The sequence below is a fragment of the Hyalella azteca genome, unplaced genomic scaffold (genome assembly GCF_000764305.2).
Source record: "Hyalella azteca isolate HAZT.00-mixed unplaced genomic scaffold, Hazt_2.0.2 contig5139, whole genome shotgun sequence".
In the NCBI taxonomy this organism is placed as follows: domain Eukaryota; kingdom Metazoa; phylum Arthropoda; class Malacostraca; order Amphipoda; family Hyalellidae; genus Hyalella; species Hyalella azteca.
Window position 1 is genome coordinate 365,517 of NW_025935338.1, and position 21,613 is coordinate 387,129.

A 21,613-nucleotide genomic window follows, 5' to 3' on the forward strand; every position below is an offset into this window, starting at 1 on the left:
GCCTTGGAATACATGCCAATTATTTTGCAAAAAATAAATGCATAGCATAAAGAGTCGAGTAAAAAGTACGGCTACCGGGAGTGGAACATCGAGGCAAACTTGGACTCTTTAATGGACCGTCGTCTTGACAACAGCGTCGTAGGTTACCATGGCAACGAGGCATCGAAACCTATGGTACAGTTGATCAGAAAAATTACAGGTTTTACTTTCAACTTTAAATACAAAAATACGAGCGAGCTGTTTATTCTCGGAGAACTTTCTTGAACGAGTGTAATTTAATGTTCAAAGTTGAAAATTCCACAAGAGGACCACTCAATATTCAAATGTAATGCAAGTGCTGAGATAAAAAGATAACGTACCTCACCTCACAATTACTTCTTGAAAATAAAGGTAAAACCAATGGTTCGCTAAATACATATTATTTGGCGATTATGCAACTCCTTCAATAACCTACACGCGAGTAAACACAGTTAAGCATTCACTTTAATACCTACACAAAAATAATCTAAGGAAAAATAAAAAAAGCCGACCAGGAATCACGTTTACGGGAGACATGGAACTAATCTCAACAAATTTATTGGAGTAAAACTCATTTAATTTTGCCAGCTGCCTTCTTCTTCTGCTTCTTGGCTTCTTCCTCATCGATGGGCGCTGGCTGCACGAAGGGGATGAACTCGCTGTACTCTGGAGACGTGAAAATCTCGTCAGAATTTTGTCATGATATGACATCAATAAGCAGACTCTCTTCAGAAAATACGTGAGCCGTGAATTTAGGCAAGAATTATTGTTTCTAGATAAATCACAAACGAGTAAGTAACACGATTAGGTCTGCCTTGCTACTCTAAGCTTGCGAATTCGAGGTTACACGTTTTAATGAATGCATTATATTCAAAATTTAAATATATAGGGTTATTTGAAATGATGGACCTTATTTAATAAATTCGTATTTCTCAAAGAATAAATTCCAAATAAAAAATCTATACACCAATGGAATGAGAAAGATTCAAAGTTTTCTTTACATATTAAAAATGTTCAATAAATACAATTGTACCTCTTGTGCTGCACGGCAAACATCTAAATTCTAAATGGTACCAAACTCGTCCCAACGCATACGATAGGACGCGTAGGAAATGAAAATTTCGCTCCACACTTCTGGCCTCCGGAACACCTGATCTCACCCCATGTGACTATTTCTTATGGGGTTGCGTCAAGGAAGCTGTTAACGTACCGCCTCTACTGATCTGGTTGATCTGAAGAACCGTATCACCGCTACGGTGCGCTCAGTAACAGAAGATATGCTTTCTCGTGTGCGGGACGAGTATGGCTACCGTTGAGATAGATGTTTGCCGTGCAGTATAATGTTGATATATTCAACATTTATGAAAGTGTAAAAAAAAAACTTTAAATTTTTCTCTTTCCGCTAAAGTATAACTTTATTATTTTGAATTTTTTACTCAAATATATACGATTTTATCAAATTGGCTGGCTCCATCAACTAGAATTATCCTGTATAATTTCATTGAAATTAAATTTAAAAAAATTTAATTCTGAAAATCACTTTACTCATTCGCAAAATCTGCTACAATATTTTTTTATAGTAGGGCATTCCCAGGTATGGTTGTAACTCGAGGCTCAATATAGTGATTAGCATGATTTATGAAAGTATTCGTTTTGTAATTAAATGTTAAAAAACGGCACTTGCATCTTAACACGAACTTATTCAACCCAGATGCAATACTCTTAGTTGTGGGACCAATTCTGAGTTAACACCACTCGATTCCGTGCCTCAACAATGAGAAGTTTAGCGGCCTGAATTTTCGGCAATAATATTTGACATTCAATTAGATGACATTTATAAGTGTACACCAAACGTAAGCGCTGTAACTGCACAAAAATTAACCTTGTACGTTGACGCTAACAACACTAAGTATCACAAAATTGCTTGCCGATGAGCTTAAAAAGAATTATGAGGCAGGAAGAACAAGATACCTGCCGGCATTAGGAGGCAAGTAGAACAACGCACCTGCCGGCATGTACTTGCGCAGCGCCTCAGGCACGGCGACGCCCTCGTCCGTCTGGTGCGTCTCGAGCAGCGCGCAGATGACGCGAGTTGTGGCGCACATCGTCGCGTTCAGCATGTGTACGTACTCCACCTGCCATTATTAATCAATATTAATCATCGTTGCGTTCAGCATGTGTACGTACTCCACCTGCCATAATTGATCAATATTAATCATCGTCGCGTTCAGCATGTGTACGTACTCCACCTGCCATAATTGATCAATATTAATCCTCGTCGCGTTCAGCATCTGCACGTACTCATCATGCATCATTAATGTTAATATAGGTATTAAAAATGATTAATATTGATGAAAATCTTAATGACACCAATATTAATCGTAGTTACCCCAGCAATATAACACTCTCACCTGCCACGAGATGCTAGATAAGAGAACTAATAAGGTTATTGATGTAGCTTAATTGACTAACTGATAGACTAACTAGTCTTAACTATTATTGCGCAATGAAGGGCTTCAAAGACGAACCAATGAGCAGATATATTTGTCTATGATCGTCTATATGTTGTTGCAATAGTTCGTTTTTATACCTTGGGTTAAATTTTAAATATATGTGAGACGGAGGATCGAGATACTAGATAGGAAAATTGATATATATTTTCACTAGTTAAATAAACTGCCCGAAGAAAGAACTACGATGAGGAGAAAGACCACCGCACCCATTAATACCTTTAGGACAGTTAATTACCGCAATGCACATGAAAATTTTTTTTTACCCTTCGATTAAAAGAGCCGCAAACATATGAAAACTTAGAACATTGTTTATTGGCAACATAAATTGGAAAACTCACGGCGGCGTTCATCTGCTTGGTGGCACCATATCGGACGCGCAGGCGCCGGCTCTGGTAGTCCGTGCAGTTGGAGCACGACACGAGCTCCCGGTACGCGCCTGCAGGAACATGACGCCTAACTTTACAACCATCATTAATTAAAAAGTAAATAAAGCAGCAAGTAAATTCATCACATCTTCATCAGAAAGATTTAAGATGATAAAAATAGCGAAATAAACATCGACAGATGCTGTTTTTAAATGTAGGTTTTCCTGAGCTTCTGAATTCTTAAACTCGCGATTTAAGTAGACTAATAAGTTATATACTTGAACAATCAACGGTAGCTATTTTTCAAGAAAATCAGGAGGGTAAATTTCAGTTGTCAAGATAAAGTTTTAGTTGAAAACATGCGAGGTGTCCAAGACTTGATCTCGGCACTGATAAATCGACACAAAACTATCAACGAAGCTTGATAGCCAGCCTTACATTTTTGTAATTCAGTAAGACAAGGAAATACGCACCAGACGCTGGGAAGTAAGCCTCCAAATCGAGCTTCTTGGCCGCAGCGTTGTTCAGCTCTCCAGAGACAATGTTCACTACCTGAAATCATCATCACATTATCATCGGCAGATTCAAGTTAGATGTGAAACTTTATATTTTTCGTCACATAAAAATTACAGATTTTTGCCCTAATTGAAAGAAATGAAATATATTCAGTTGCGAATTCTATAAAACATCAATAATAACAGTTTTCCTTCTTCAACATCTTAATTTTTTTCTCAACCATGCCGCTATACTCTAAAAACATACTAGTGCTCCCTATAATATAAAAATTTATCACTTAAATTAATTACCATCGCTAATAATGCAGACCATAGATATGCTCTTTTCTACAGCAAATCAAAACTGGGAGCTAATGTTCCGTGCACATAAAACATCAAATGATAATATACATGAGCACCACTTTAATCCTTCAGTCATATCCACTGTCCTGTACCTGGTAAGAGAGCCCAAGGGCCTGGCACAAAGCCTCACTGTTGCTCATCATCTCCTCGAGGGCTTCCCATGAGGCGTTATCGTGAGGGGACGTCAGAACAAACTGCTCGACCTGCACACACAAAAGAGGCATGTACACCCATAAATGTCGTACGACTGCAACGGCTTTAATATCCTCTATCAATAATTGAAAATCTGAGTATTCGTTGGATAAACATAATACATAATAGTTTAATCCTGCTAGCTACACCAAGAGACATGACTGGCATAAATTTTAGCTTTTAGGACAAAAGCCTCGACTCACGTACACTTTTTTGTTAAAAAGATTTGACCACAGATAGGGATGCAACACACGATGAACATGAAATCTCCAATTGAAAAATGATAAAGCATTTTCTTTGATCAAGTACGACATCAGATAAGTGAGATACAATTGGGAGCTGCGATGGGTTCTCATTGTTGGAGAGCAAAATGAAAGTCACCTTCTGGAACTGGTGTACCCTGAAGATGCCGCGCGTGTCTCGCCCATGCGAGCCAACCTCTTGACGGAAGCAATACGAGATGCCAGCGTACCTGACCAGCAAATGATAATACTCAACTGAATGTTTAATGAAAACTTTTTGAAATAACTAATAATAATGATGATATTTCTAAATATTACATGAAACAGCAAGAAGTAGATAAAAAAGTTTCGTGACTCGACACGCGGAACGGGAGAAAGATCAGACAGGATGGTCAAAATTTTTTAGTATTTATTTAGAAATTCAACAGGCAAAAAAGTATCACTAAGGAACACGTATTCAAATGCAATATTTCATTCCTCCTTTATTGAAGACGGTCATCAAAGTTTGGTCTATTATATAATAATGAAGAAGTCACACCTTCATTTAAATGTCGGTCATTCAAAGGCAAATGAAAAAGTGTAAGATTTTAGCTACGCTAAAACTCAACCGTGTCACTCAATTAGCAAAATTTAAAAACAAAAATTTAAAACTAACGCAAATTTGAGTGAGCAGTTATTTGGATAAATTGGCTAAACATACATCATAATTAAATCATTAGGTAATGATAAATAGCCGCACATATGCATGTATGGATCAATTTCGGCACTGAAAAATTAACTTCGCGATCTACAGTCCGTCCCGAGTATAATACTAAGTCGGCCAATTTAACTTTTTACTCGAGAAAGCTTTTAACTAGGAAATTTGTTTCTGCATGATCGACTACTGACAAGCTGCAGGAGTCCTAAGTTCATCTAAATTACACTACAAGGAAAAGGATCGTTCTAAAATAAATTAGAGTACATGACTCACCTGATGGGCAGCTGGTCCTTGGGGATCCATTCGTCCCTATGGAAGGCAGCGATGGGCTGCTCGCTGGTAGCTATGAGGTACTTGTCATCTTCTCCTCCCTCAGCGCCTTCGCCCTTGCCCGTTACCTTCAATCAATAGCACAATATACCTATCATGTACTAAACAATTACACGATAATAGTAAACAAAAAGTATTGAGGTTTCTGTAGCCAAGAGCTTTGTCGCAATGAAAAAAAATTAACAAAGAAATACTCATTTATTGATCTATTCACAAGTTGAGACAGTAAAATTACAATATGAATTCTCTCAGATGATGAACAATCTAATAGGGTTAATGCCTACAACTGAAGCAAAAGTTTCAAACTAGAAAAAGTTAAATGTTCAGATTATTTTGACTTGCATATAAGAGGGCATTTAGACGGAACATTTTCAGACCTTGTAGAGCTCTTCATCAAACTGCGAGAGCTGCGCCACCTCCTGCATGACCTCCTTGCGTACGAAGAACGGCGTCACGATCGGCGTGAACTTCTTGGAGCGCAGGTAGTCCAGCGACCAGTCCACCACAGCGCGCTCCAGGGCCACGGCCGGCCCAAGAAGGTAATATCCTCGACCACCTGTACATCAATTTACAAACACTGCTCAGGAGTTACATGAACAACATACATACGGCTTATGCTAAATACATACTCTTACAGGCAAAAAAGTTACTAGAGCACAGATAACTATAAATTCAATGAATAAAACAAACTGAACTATAAATTCAATGAATAAAACAAACTGAACTATAAATTCAATGAATAAAACAAACTGAATTTACACGTAAGAAAGATACTAAAAACGACGTATTAAAAACTATTGATTGAGAAAAGAGAAACACAGTCGTAAGTAACATAAGTAACACTGGGTCAAATTTCACATCAGCGTCAACAAATGTACAACAATCCACACTCAGGAACAACAGTTAACATCACAAAAAATCAGCAAATTGCTCTAATGGAGCTTGAAGCCTCTTCAAAAGTTATCTTATCGTATTGAAAGTAAACTATATACTTCCAGAAGGACATTGCTGTCAAGATTATATAATACATGCATGGCCTAGAGACTGATGCTATTGGAAATAATATTGGAGACTGATATTGGAAATGATATTGTAGACCCATTTGGAAATGGAGTGAGATTTACCAGCAGTAACGGTGCCTCTTTTGGCGTCCACGCCCCCGATCATGTGTATGAGATCCACATGAGAGTACTTCTTGCTCAACTTTTCGCCCACAGTTCGCACTATGCCGTTGTTGGCCTGTGTAAAGAACATTATTTGCATGGGTTGACATATTTCATATCTGAATGAATCCTACGGAAATATGACAATTAGAAGTATAACAACGAATAAGATTATATGGGCTAACATATTTCAGATTTGAATGAATCCTTCTAATACCCGACAATTTGAAGTATAACAACGAATACTTAGATTCATCACATGAGAATTTAGAGATCAAGATTTAACATATAAGTAAAGTTGTACTTTTATGGGATTGAAAGACCTCAATAACATAGCACTACTCCAATAATAATGACCTCAATAAACTACTCAGTTAAGCCATTAATTTATGAAATATGGATCATGATAACCTGATAGATAAAAGGGTATGCTGCACAAGAAAATATACACTCAAGTAACAGGAGAGAAGAAAATACAATAAAGCATTTTGGCAAACACTTTGCGAGTGTCTACTCTACTTTGAGATCTTGTTGATTGGTCCCTGTGATACGGCACTGGTTAACCCAAAGTCCCAAACAGATGAATTAGCATGGAAACAAACAATAACTGAAATTTGTGTTGTGTCAATAAATGTTCAAGTTTAAAGTTGTAATAATGTCATGAGACAGAATATTCTAATTTAAGTACTTAGGTGTCAAAATGTAATATAATAAAAGAAAATATTGTATGGCACCTCATCGTTGCTGACAACAACGCTGTCATGCACAATGTTTCCAATCTCCTTAAGTATGGCGTCACGCTGAGCTTCAGTTGAAGATAGGGTCGTGTTGTTCTCAGCCACTGTTTCCTCCACCAATTTTTTCACCTGCACAAAAAAAGAGATGTTGAATTCACATGTAAAATAATTAAAATGCATGCTGATAATGAAAAATTTAGAAAGTTCAATTACATATATTTCAACCAATAATGTGGATCATTTGGAGGTAAAATTGAAAAAATAAAAATAATTAAAATCTAAAAATATTGTAGTTATAAGATTTGGCAACTGACAATTCTCTTCTAACATTAAATGTAATCTAACCATGCATTAGCAAATCAAATTACCTACATCGACCTTTTGCTGATTGTAAGGAATGTGTGATGAAATGAACATTCACAACCAAACAGTTCATATTTAAAAAATTACACCTAAATAATTAAATTGGACATGCTATGGATGTGATAGATTTATATATCAGCAAGCAAAAGCTTCAAAGCAAACTACAAAGACAGCAAGTAGGATTGCTTATTGTGATAAGTTATAGTGAGAGCTGACTAAATATTATGACATCAAAGAAAAAACAATTATTTCATGAGAAAACTTGACCAGCTCAATGTTTTGGCTATGCAAGCAACATTCAACGTTTCAACCTAAATTATTTGTTGGATTTTTGTAACTGTAAAACATGCTTATGAGAAATATTCACCTTGTCACATTAACAGCAATTATTAGTTGCTTACTTCCTTGAGTTGGGAGACAGTGAGAGGCCTTAGAATTTCTGGTGTGAGTTCGAGCAGAGCTGCCTTCACATTGTCAGGGATGTTGGTCTCTGTACCCTCAGCCTCTTTAGCCTGCACAGAGATCATAAATCTAAGTCATGGTACAATCAAGACAAGAGAATTCTTCCATTCAAGCCTATAGGATTAGTATGTTAATGATGTATAGTATGGCTCAATACAATAAACTATAATTTGACTTGCTGAAAAGAAACAGGAATAATTTCGGTTTGGGAACACAGGCAATAAGAGTGGATACATATTTCTAAAGCAATAGGAACCTTAAATTATTCTGCACCTTGTAGCAACATCAATAAATAATGAGCATGCAGATAATAACTCTACATTCAATAATTATAGACTAAACTATGGTAGATGTTATTAAAAACATGAATGAAAGCCCCAACTTCCATAATAAGCTGTTAAAACATCTATGATATGTTTCATAATAAATAAGTACTGCATTACTATGTTACAGTGGTAACTGAATAGCTTAAGGACACAGCGCATGCCCTCTTCTGTAGCAATAACCCTAGGCCTTCATTCATTTGAAGAATAGGTAAATTACATATCATGTGCAATGCCATCCATTAAATAGGCATTAAAATTTATTTTTCACATCAAAAAGAGGGTTTCTCCATACAATTGTGAACATATTAATTTTAATGAATGAATGATTATAGTAGAATGATAAAATCTCTGCTTTCAAACTAGGCATTGACATGTATATGTGGCATCAATGGATATGGTGGTGACCTTGTGTGTGATTAGGGATATTGACAGTCATTTGAGTGTTAATGTTAATAATAATAAATAAATTTTACCCAAAAAAATGCATTCATATGTACAAGACATAATGAAGATTCATTCATTGTATTTATTTGAAATTGAGTTCATTCCTGGAGCATCCAAGGCAATTTGGGTTAAAGGTTTATTGACTTGTGAACTCTTAACAAAACACATATAATCTAACTATCATAATCTAACTATCTAACTTATAATCTAACTATCTAACTTATAATCTAACTATCATAACCAAAGTACATGATCATCTAGGTTGGCAGTACAACAAATGAAGCTTCCACAGGAATCTAAGAGGCTAAATCTAATATGAAAAATACAACAAAACCTTTAATTTTAAGACAAAATAATCATTCCCAGAAAATAATTAAAATCTTTATACAGATATTAAGATAAAAAATTAAATAAACACAGCACAAAATAGAAAGAAATAAATAACAAAACAAATGCCAGCATTATAGATAAATTTTTATCTGCAATGGAATTAACAGAAATCTGAACTGTAGATAAGAAAGGTTATGGATTTGCACTTAAATAATCACTGGCATAGGAATACATGCACTAATAAAGGAATGCTGAGTGCTAACCAGCATACAATGAGCTGAAGTTGTGGCCAGAAGCATGTCTCTAGATGGCAAATTTTTGCAGTCATCTGCAGAGAATGAGGAGATGTGCTGGCGCCATCTCCAAACAGAGGGATATTCAGCTCCACATATAGGCACGAGACCATGTTTGGTCAGCCGTAGAAGTAATGAATTGTCAGAAGTGCTGGGCAAGTGGCCACACACATAACTGTACTGAGTCAGGTGGTTCTCAAGAGCTGCCAAGCATGGAGGTCTGGTTACAGTACTGGACTGTTCTACTGCTACACCAGCACTGTTACTACCTTCTGCAGTTTTGATAGCAGCAGCTTCTGCCTGGCCAAAAATCAGTCATGAATAACACTTTACTGATGTCTCAGCAATGGCTTTATTTCTTGTAATAAGTTAATACACATACATTCTACACCATAGGCCCACAGAATTGCAAAGCTCTAAAACTATGATTACCACTTCACACTATCCACATTTTAAATGGAAATATAGATTAAAATATAAAGTAGTAAAATTACAGAAAATGTCTTTTTCCTTTTTCCAGTAACATGATCATTCAGGGATAACTCGACTTTGGGTAAACACCATTAGCACAATTATGATTAAGCCCAAAACAGCAATTTTGTCAAGTGTTTCAAGTAATTACTTGTGTCCTGCTCTCTAATTTTTCTGCAGACACCTAAAGTTTTCTTTCCCCAAAAAGATTTACTAATCATTAGAGGAAGTTAAAGGAATTTCTGTATGATCAGTAAATTAGAACATACAAAAAAAATTCACCATCACTCATGTTTTACCACCAATCTTTATCATCAAGATCAGCACAATTTTTTTATAAATTTTTTCAATGAAGCTCTAAGTAAATTTAAATATTGGTTCAAGATATTGTCCTGATTGACTAGCAAGTCAAAATTTTTTCAAAGAATTAAAACTCTGATTTGAATTCAAAGTTTGAGGGCTAAAACCAATAAAAATTTTATTGCCAGAAGATTTAATGTGGATAAAATAGAAGGTACATTTCTTCATAATTAATTTTTCTCCAAACCCAAAAGAAAGCATAGCTTTGCTATAATAGGCATATTATACACATAAATATATGTATATATATTGTCAAGCTAAGCTATACAAACATATTTCTCTCAATGTGTAGGTATAGTGTAGGTATACATATATATATATATATATATAAGTTTTCTTTTTCATTATTTTGCAGTAAAACTGTCACACTATCCCACAACATATTAGTAACTACAACAACAGTTCTATTCCAAAATAAAATCCCAATGCCATTATTTCAATTAGCTATGAAATATATTTTTTTTAAACAGAAAAGAGATTAACAAAAATTTGACAGGAATTTGTAATCTTACAGATAACTTATCCAGTGATATATATAGATAACAAGGATACTTACTTTCTTCTTTTCACCAACAGTTTTGGAGATGACATTTCCCATGCGATTCAAAAGGTCTGCATTATGGCGAGCTGAAAAATAAAAGAAAGTTTATTCAATTAAGGATGCCAGGTTTACGAGTTATAGAAGGGAAGTTATGCATTGAGTATCTCAAATACTGACCATACAAATTGTTGAAAAACTAAGCACATTACATAAATAACTTTCTTTTTATGCTATTCATGATTAAAATAATAATCTTAAAAAATGTATCACCAAAAAGATAATGAACAATAAAATTATCTTTCATTGTGGGTTAAAAAAATAGTTGAATAAATGGTTTATACAAATATAGTTTCAATTACCCTGCATACAAGAGAATCATAATAGTAACAGAAAAAAAAGTTCTGTTAAAGGCATTTTGAAATAATAGGAGAAATATGTATACTGTAAAAGGGGGTTACTTAGACTCCCGGGTCATAGAACCCCCTCCAATTTTTTTATTTTTTGGTAAAATGACTCCAGGTTTTGGTGCATTGTAGTAGAACTCTTCTAGTTACATATGCAAAAGACAAATTTTAGGAAAGTGTCATAGTTTGCAAATGGGGGGCGCTGCCCCCCAATGGGGAACTTTGACCACCTAATGTCAGCCGTGACGGGGTAACATAGACCGGCTTGGAAATTAATTTAAAATTACCATATATAACATATTTTATGTTTGATACACCTATTAATGATTTTTCTTTATGTTTCAGACTCTACAGAGTCTTATATATGGTAATTTTAACTTAATTTCCAAGCCGGTCAATATTACCCCATCATGGCTAACATTAGGTGGTCTAAGTTCCCCTATTCGGGGGCTGCGCCCCTCATTTGCAAACTAGGTATGACACTTCAAATTTGTCATTTACCTATGTAACTTGAAGAGTTTTACTGCAATGCACCAAAACCTGGAGTTATTTTACCAAAAAAATATAACTGATTTTACCACCCGGTCAAAGAAACTCCAAGAGCTGGGGTAACAAAGACCATCACTTTTTTTGAAATTACATCAAAACTATGAGAGGCAGGAGCCACCAATAATGGTGAGTGAACCTAGAATATAGACCTGTATATTGCACGTTTCAATTCAAGTTTAATTTAGCTAGTAAAACATGGCATCATTTAAAGAAAAAAGTAGTTTAAGTTACCCCCTTTTATGGTACATGGTAATGAGTTGTTTATTAATATTAATTTATTTACCGCTTTACCAAGCTTTCTCTTGGCAATGGTGGCTATATTTTCTTTTATTCTCATTGATATATCAGGTCTCACTTTCAGTTTAATCTATAGTGAAGGAAATGGTTTTATTTGTCATTTTAGGGCAAAATTAGATCATTCTGAGACCTAAAACAAAATGTGCTGCTGTGCAAATAAGTTGGCAGCTTAAAACTAGTTATATAATATATTTGAATTGAAAAATTAATTCACAGCAAAAAGTAATTACTGGATTAGCAGCTGAAATGCTTGCAAATCCAATGAACTTATGGTTTCAAAAATTAATTTGCAGCTTTGGATATACAGTGGGGGGAAATAAATATTCGTACACTTGAAAAATTGTATTTTAATGTATGTAAGTACACAAACTTAACAGGAAAAGTGATTACATTGAGATTTAATTTCTTTTGATAGTATTTTTGAATACTATGCGTCTCTATACATAATTTAAATCACTTTTCCTGTTAAGTTTGTGTACTTACATACATTAAAATACGATTTTTCAAGTGTACGAATATTTATTTCCCCCCACTGTAAGTATAGAACTGCCCTTCAAACATAATTTGTAAAATTCCTACTCAATTAAAAATTTTTGCAGCTTCAAAGTGCTATTTTCAATAATTTTGGAACCTCGCCACTTCATTGTGTAGGTCCTGTCAAACGGGGTAATAAGGGACGGTTTTGAGCATTTTTCATTGATAACTTCTTACCATGAAACATGGTCATAAACAAGTTTGGGCTCATTTAAAAGATCTTTGCAAGGGCTATATCTGCAAAAAATTTCATATGCTATTCATATGGTGTCAGATGCAAAACAAAACTGTCCCAAATTACCCCTGGGAATGGGTTAATAAGAGACACTTGAAATAAAACTTAATTTCAATATGTTTCAAGCATGCAAGTGTACTCATATATTATCAACAGTACTGTAAACTCTGAAGTCCTCCTCTTCTTTTGTAGATGATCTGATAATGTATATGTAGATTAAATGACATTTCTGTGATCTTTACTCGTTTTTCCTTCACTGATATGATATTACCATATCCATATATTACCATAATATTGATGTGATATTACCATATCCATGGACATGCCATTGAGCTTTGATGATGCCTTTGTCCACTGCAAGCTTCACATGAGCCATCTAGCATTTCTTCTGTATCTGTATGCTTACAGGATGGCTTGTAATTTTGCACCATTTTAATTGGGTCAAGTGAATTCACTTTAACAAAAAAGGTTGTATAATAAACATATGTGCAGTGTGGAATTCTAGAGGGATATTAAATTAACCAGTACACATAGCATATTGGAAAGCAGGACCTGAAAGCTTAGAAAGGCCAGGAACTTTCCACTTTCGGTCAGGGTTGGCAATGATTAAATCATGTGATTAAATCACTTGATTTTTTTTTTAAATCATGATTTATTTTTATTTTTTTCATATATTTAAATATATTGAGTGGCAACCTTTAATTTATATTGAGGTATTGTTATTCATGGTTTAGTATAAATGTACTATGAATGACAAATTGGTATATAAACTTGTTGCCTTTAGTGTGTATTAGGTTCCAATAAATTGAATGTTTTTGGTACAGAGGCATCAAGTGTGCAATACATTGTACGTAGCTAGCAGCTTAGCTAATTCTTATAAGGCTATAAGTAGTCTTAACTATTTGACTATTTGTTATATATTGATTACAATATACAATTTAAACGTGTTAGCTAGGTTATGCAGGGTGGGGCAGAACTGATTAAACAGGTTCGAGGCAAAATAAAAGAGTAATGGAGGTACATAAAGCAGAAAGTTTATTTTCCTCAAGATTAGCATAACATACCATTTAAAATACTTATGTTTTGAAAACAATATCAGGAAGATGGCGTTTGTTAGCTGCAACACACTGTTGGAGTCGTTCTTGGAAGTTTCCTACAGCACGTTCACACATATGGCAAGGTATGGCCATAACCTCAGCTGCAATAATCCATTCCCTTGGCTGTGGTAGGGTGTGAGGGCGACTTCTGAACCCCTTTCTTTTAGATGTCCCCAAAGAAAGAAATCGCAAATGCTCAAATCAGGTGACCTTGCAGGCCACTGTAAATCACCCCTCGGAGACAAAAGACATCAGGGAGACATGCGTTTCAAAACATTGAGTGACATTCAGGCTGTGTGAGCTGTAGCCCCATCCTGCTGGAACCACATGTCTCCCAATGCTTCACTTTCAACAATGTGTTCCATCCTGGGCTGCAAGAAATTTTGCATCATTGCAGCATAGGGATTGGAATTCACTGTCACAGTTACTCCTCCTCTGAGAACAACTCCAACAGTGTGTTGCAGCTAACGGTCCCCATCTTCCAGATATTGTTTTCAAAACATAAGTATTCTAAATGGTATGTTATGATAACCTTTAGGAAAATGAACTTTCTTCTTTATGTACCTCCATTACTCTTTTATTTTACCTCAAAACTGCTCAATCGGTTCTGCCCACCCTTTATATTGAGAGGTTGCAAGTGTATTGACCTTTTAGGCAATTAGAAAGATTTTCCATCCTAATACGAGTATTCTAATTAAAATATTTAATTTCAAACTTTAAAAATGTGAATTGAAAACTAGAAACAAAACAATTACAATTCTAAGACTATAGGTATATAAAATAATTAAATGCAGTGAATGGATATAAAATATTTGAATTGTGCACATGTTAATTTCAAACAGTGTTAGCTTCTCTCATAACTTAAGTCTCGTTTCAATTTGTATGAGGTTTGTTTGGTTATGGTATCGTTTAGTTTATGTTAAGTATTGGTTTATTGGTCTGAATTAAATGGGAACAGTGCAGTCAGTCACTCAGTCACTACTAGTCGGTGTGTAAAGAGGGTAGAGTCTGGTAGATTTATAGGAGATAAAACTAGTAGATCTATTGATAGTGCTGCACACTGTGCTTAGTGTGCTATCAGCTACCTACCGGTATCTGTTATGTGACTCTTCAATGTTTGGAAGATCTGCATTCCTGAAGTGTTTTTGTATATTGAAGCCAGTTAAATGGTCAATATTTAGCTCATTACCTTGCTCCATACAAACTTTACAAAGCTAATGAATAGACATATCAATAATTGTTTACCCAAAAATCCCCAAGTGAACACCACCTTGGCCTGTTGGCCATTATTGAAGGCAATAAGTGCCCTTTTTAGCCATCCATTATGATCCATATAGTCAAATGGGGTAAGACAGGATCGCAGGCTTCATGGGGTAAGAAAGGACCAGCCCATGGCATGCATTCTAATTGCACTGAATTTAATTTGATAAAAGAATATGTTGGAGCAATCATTGCCTGTCATTTCAGTGTTTGTTTCAACCCTCTTCTGCAACTAATGAATTTCTGGCTAATTTTAAAAGAAAACCTATCTAAAGAAGGGTCACAAAATAGTTAACCCTGTTTGGGAAATAAGCTCTGTCTAATGACAAAAAATTTTTTTGCCAAGTTTGTTGATGTAGGCAGGTAACCTTAAGTAATAGGCAACTTTTGAGATATACTAGGCATTCCTACCTGCTACCATCACTGCCTGACATCTATTCTAAAATGTGGTAAAAAAGGACCGGACATGGAGTAAGACGGGACCACTAAATGATCCTGTTTTACCCCACAAATGGTCCTATCTTACCCCACAAATGGTCCTGTCTTACCCCACAAATGGTCCTCTATTACCCTACAGTTTTTCAAAAAATAGTTTTTAAATGAATATATTATTGTGTAGTACATGGAGTATTTTGGTCAAAATTTTTATCTTTTGCTCAAACTTCATTATATCTTGTTAGCTTTATTAATTAAAGAAATTTAGTGCACTATTTTAAATTGCATCAAAGGGATACAGAAAATAGGGATGTCTCTTCCCATTAGTGAGCTGCAGAACTAGTATGTGCAAGATTGGCTGGAGGAAAAATCATTGTGTGAAACATGAAAAATAATTATGATACCAACTCTGAGAGAGGGCATGAGCTATGTTTGAAGAAGTGCACCACAAATGCAGTTAGCAAGAAAACACATGACGTCTGACACTTAAGTTATTATCCATTGGTTTTATTACCAATTTGATAAATTTTCAGACAATGACACTAATGGAATATACATGAAGCATTTAGCAGTGCTCTATAATGAACCAAAGCCAACCCACTATTACTATGCTTAACAAAGTTTTCTCATTACAAAAACTCCAATGTGACTGATATTAGAGTTGACTTCCCACAACACAAAACAGTAACAAGTGGTTGTTTAATCAAATAATGTGTTTCTAGATGGATAATATTGAATATCAGATTTGTACTGTTATTAAAATCCTTGTAACATAAGAATTGCCAGTTGGTCCTGTCTTACCCCATGCCTGGTCCCATCTTACCCCAGTGGGGTAAAATGGGACCAGCTCACTTTTTTTAATCTGTACAAAAAACTATGTTAGATGCAAAACGTCCGAGTTGTAGCTTAAAAGCCCATTACATATATACACCTTGTGATAGGTTTAGGGTTTTTAGTTATTCTTGGTATAGATGCTACAGGCTTGTTAGTGATTTTGGTCCTGTCTTACCCCATCTGACTATATCATTCCCTTTAATAATTTACACTACAAAATCTTGTTCACGCAGGGAAGTGACGCCCCTGGCCCCCCAAAGGGTCCGAGGTCATATACTGTTATTGTTAGTAGGCTAATTGCAACATAAAAAATAACACTTCAAAAAGACAAAAAAGCTGAAAAAATAAAAAAAAATCAAATAAATAAAAAAAATCATGAAAAAAAATTAAAAAAATCACCAACCCTGCTTTCGGTCTATTATATACATATCCTATCCCTTTCCAGCTGTGATTGGTTGATGGGATTGTGATTTTAGCCCTTTCAGCTTTCCAGCTGTGATTGGTTAATGAAATTGTAATGTTATCAGCTTTCTAGCTGTGATTGGTTGATGGGATTTCTAGCTGTGATTGGTTGTGCCCATAAGCCCCGCCCCCAAATATGGTATATGTACTACCCTACTGGTTCACTTAATACTCAACTTAAACTTGATCACTACAAAGAAGAGCCTGGACAATTTTCAAAAAGTCCATTAAATAAAATAAAAATAAAAAATAACAATCAAACAAGAGACATCCAAACAATTTTATAACAAATCTGAGATACTATACAATTGAAACAGTTTGTCAAAAAAAATTGTAATGAACATACCTGAAACAGAAAGGAACTTTTATCCTTTATATTAAGCTTTGTCTTAGTTCCATGCATTCGTTGATGGTTGAAAAAGTGACGTCATACTATTGCGCGCCATACTATTGCCAAAACACTAGGTCTGGGCCATCTGGCCGGAAAATGTTAAGATCCAAAGAGAGACAGTGCACGTCACCCAGAGAAAACATCGAAAAACGTGGCAAAGTTGATAGTTGACCTTGCTCTATCAAATGGTGATAAACTGTTTGTGTAGAAAGAATATTATGGTTTGAGACTTTTAAATAAGTCTGTGAATATATTAGGTATCCTTTAAGGCCTGTAGTCACAGTGCGGCGAAGTCCGTGAGCGAGAAATTCGCGACAACGATGTAGAACCCTTGTTCTGTGTTCAGATCGGCAAGTTGCTGCGCTCGAGCTTGTTGCCTTTGTAATATGATACCTGAGCCAGCACCCATCTAAGGGGCTGCGGCCGTCTCTTAGGTGGCCGAGGAATGGCCAAAATTGTAAATAAATAGCTGAATGAGCATGGCAAAATTCAGATTGATATTTCATTTACGAGCGGAGTTATAATGACTATACGTAGTGATAGATTCTCATAGGGATTCAGCCAAGCCTGCCTGAGAGCTCGCGGCTCTCAAGCACCACCTTAAGTATACTTGTATTTGCTGATTTCAAGTGATAAATAAATTAATAGATGATTAAGTTAAGTGATGGTTTTAGACACATAAAAACTAATACCGACACAGCTTGGAATTAGACACACACAGCTTGTTCCGAGCTGTGTCGTTTTCTGATACAGCTCACACAGGGCGTCGGAATTCCAACACAGGGCGCCGGAATTACAAATTAATAGAGTTTGAAGCGTTGCCGGAATTAGTCTCACAATATGCCAAATTTAGTCACGCACAGCATCGGAAATCAGGGATTTAGTAGGTTTGAATTCTAAAGGCTTTTAAATAAATATGGCAACAGTTTGTGGAGTTTCATTGTTGCTGGCGCGTAGTGTGGTGTTTTGAGAGTGACGTAAACCAATCAGAACTCAAGTTGCGCTTACGGTGATATTTTTATAGCCATCATTTCTTGCTACGTCCTTAATGTGTCAGAAAAACTGCATTTACCCTAATTACTTTTCATTCTATGTTGCCCAGTACACAATTTGGTAATACTTTAGATTAAGTGCATCCAAAAAAAAGGTGTTTTTTTAATCATATGTTTTTTGGGGTGTAGATTAAGAATCTGAGATCCGTTTTTGGCAGTCAGCATTGGAAATACTTAATGGAACCTGTTCCTAACTGGACCTAACCTGCAAGGTTTTCGTTGATTGGCTAGGTTTTTCCGGCCACCGGACAGACTCCAAACATAGAAAAAACCTATTGGCTAGGTTTTTCCAGCCGCCGGTCAGACTCCAAACATAGAAAAAACCTAGCTGATCAACAATAACCTTGCAGGTTAGGTCCAGTTAGGAACAGGTTCCATTAAAAATTTCCGATGCCCACCGCCAAAAATGGATTTCAGATTCTCAATCTAAAGTAATACCCACAATTCTTTCTATCATTCTACACACAATTTTGTGATGACCAATGATGCATTAATTTTTTGTGAATTGAATTTTTTTTGGGTGTGCAATGTAAATGTAATCAGAATGCTTTCTTTTTTATTGATCTTTAAGTTAACTGGACTCTGGAGCCTTTGCTAACCAAGGTTTTACTGTTAATGCATTTTTAGGGGTGTGCATTATTAGCAATTAGCATTAATGCATTATCCTGAGGATGGGGGGTGTCCCACTGTCCCTTATTACCCCATCTTGCAGAAATAGCCACCATTTTCATTTTGGGAGGGATTGAGCTATGCAATTTCTGACTATCATGTTTTTAATCCAACACCCATGGCCATGTGCAACTTTTAGGTTATGCATGTAAATTTTTTTAATATAGCAAAATTTTTTTCTTCTAGAGACCTTAGCAATGGTAGGGTAAACGCGGTATATTCCGACACTTTAAGGACGCTGAAGAGGGCCGCAGACCATTAGCTATAATATCCAGTAGAATCGTTCATTTACAATTGTACCTTAATGTATGTCATGTTTTATTTCATTATCTTTCGAGTGTCATGTGCATCTTATTAATCATGTATCTTGTTTCCCTTGGTGTAATATTTAAGCAGAGTAAAAGTTAATGAGACTAGATTCTTGCAAGTCCATGTGTTATGCACTTTTGGTTATTCTGCACCCCTGATTGCTGAATTGAACATTCACTGGTTGCACCTGATTCTCTTCTGACCTTCAAAAAGCCTGTTTAAGATGCCTTAATGCATGATTGATCTACATCTCTGCTTAATAATCCCATCCTGATGCTCCATTTTGGTGAGTACAGTTCATTTCATCTCATTAAAATGTCACCATGCTTATATTTGTCTTTGCTGAGCTCTTAACAAATGTTTTCCAGTTACTCATGCCTGTTTGTAATGAATGAAGGATGGTTTTCACTGGTTCTCATGTTAATCTTGTCCCTTTTATTGCACAATTTTCATTTTGCTTACTTGAACCATGTTGTGTCGACCCTTGAATAACTTTGCTTCTGAAACTAATGCATTGATGACTTTGTGTGTGACATAACAGTTTAAACATCCTCCTGATGTCAATATTTCTAGAAGGCTAGTTCTTATGAACGCATTTATTTGACGTTTAGGAGCGGTTGGTGTGGAGCTACAGTCTTCTTGATGAGAACCGATGATCACTCGACCAACTCCTGGCCATCAAGAAAGAAGCTAAGAGATTCCACCTATGAACCAAAATTTGATTTAGATACCAACTTGAAGTTGATGTGCCTTGCGCTTTTCCTAGATACTTTGAATCCAGACATATGTGACTTAGTTCAATTTTCTAGTTGTTTCCAGGAGTATATTAACTGATTATGATGCTAGTGTGGATAGGAGTATAGGAGTATATTTAATGACTTGTGCAACTTAGTAGGACCAGTTGTCTTTCATAATCCGCTCATGAATGTCCCATACATCAATGAGGGAATCATGTTGTGTCAAGAGTAGTTGAAACTTTAGTCTGACTAGCTAATCTACCAGAAGTGCNCGGAAACCTTACTTTTTTTCTAAATAGTTGGCTGAAGACTGAGAAATATATTAAATGCAAGAATTTCAATCTAAATGTGTCGGCAAGATCTTCTGAAGGCGAAAATTTTGCCGATAATGCGTCGCCGTATGTCTTTAAATCTTCGTTCACTCTCTGCACAGTGGAGTCATGTCAACTGTCAAATTTGACACATTTTTCGATGATCTCACCACGTGGCACATAGTGACAAAGCAGAGAGTTTTTTAGACTCTCCCTCAAGTTCATTTTTGAGACCTATAAGTAGACCAGTAAAGTATCATGGATACCAGCATTATCATACTTAAGAAATTGGTTTAAATCTTGAGTTATAAAGGAAATTAAAAATGAACTGATTCCAAAAAAGCTCTGGTTTGCCACTATGACGTGGCATGCATTGTCTCTCTTTGGATCTCAATATTTTCCCGCTAGATGGCCAAGACCTAGTGTTTTTGCAGTATTTTGACACGCAAATGTATGACGTCACCATTTCAACCATCAATGAACGCATGGAACTAAAACAAAGCTTAATATAAAGGAAAAACTAGAGAAGTGACGGAATTACCTACAATGTCGGAATATACCGCGTTTACCCTACTTCTCAAAATCTAACTTTTTGCATTTTTTTCAGGGAATTTTATGAAATAGTAAATGTACCTAGGAGGCTAGGTAATAGGTATGATAATTTTTTAACAAGTTAACTAAATTCATGCTACCTACTTTGATAGGAAAAATGTTTTTAACTTCACAATACTAGTTGTAGTTTTGCAATATTTCAATTAATTTAGCTGCTACAACTTTGCTACAAAATGTCAAAGGAGTGTCCCTTATTACCCCGCTGTCCCCCGCGGCCCGCCTGTCCCTTATTACCCCGCCCATCCCTTAGCTATTACCCCATTTGATTGTAGCAATGTAGCCTAGTGCAATTAATATTCATTGCTGTTTCTCAACTAGATCAAGTGAATTACTGAGTATTGAGTAACAAAGACAGCCATTGCATGCATGGTATACACAATCATTTTTGACCAATAGCATTAAAAAATTCAAATGAAACGGCTGTAGTTATCAATAACAATAATTCTTACCAGCTCTCCATTTGCTGTCAAGTTCTATAACTTTATCAACGGCGCCAACATCTTTATAACGCTTTTTTTGAGACTGTCGTACAAGATCAGGGTTTCCTCCTTGATCTTCTCGAAATAAAATAATATCTAGCATGACTTAAATGGTATCCAATCTTCGCAACGCAAACAAGAGAACGTATCGGTACTGCAGTTTTCTGTTGGCAGATGTCAAATCTAAAACACGAGTCAGGCGACTGCAAGCCCCCACAGTAAATGTCTATTACAGGGACACA

At 35.7% G+C, this 21,613-nt stretch overlaps 1 protein-coding gene across 1 annotated transcript; it reads right to left on the reverse strand.

The window, feature by feature from the left end:
• Positions 1-528: 528 nt before the first annotated feature.
• Positions 529-21,582, reverse strand: LOC108679399 (probable serine--tRNA ligase, cytoplasmic). The gene is made up of 13 exons (XM_018168016.2): positions 21,342-21,582; positions 10,720-10,790; positions 7,879-7,989; positions 7,112-7,243; positions 6,339-6,453; positions 5,592-5,770; positions 5,158-5,282; positions 4,327-4,417; positions 3,846-3,956; positions 3,370-3,448; positions 2,870-2,967; positions 2,024-2,153; positions 529-684 (listed from the first exon to the last, which is right to left on the reverse strand). The coding sequence occupies exons 1-13, from the start codon at positions 21,472-21,474 to the stop codon at positions 590-592; spliced, it is 1,470 nt and encodes a 489-aa protein (XP_018023505.1). The 5' UTR covers positions 21,475-21,582; the 3' UTR covers positions 529-589.
• Between the last annotated feature and the right edge of the window lie 31 nt (positions 21,583-21,613).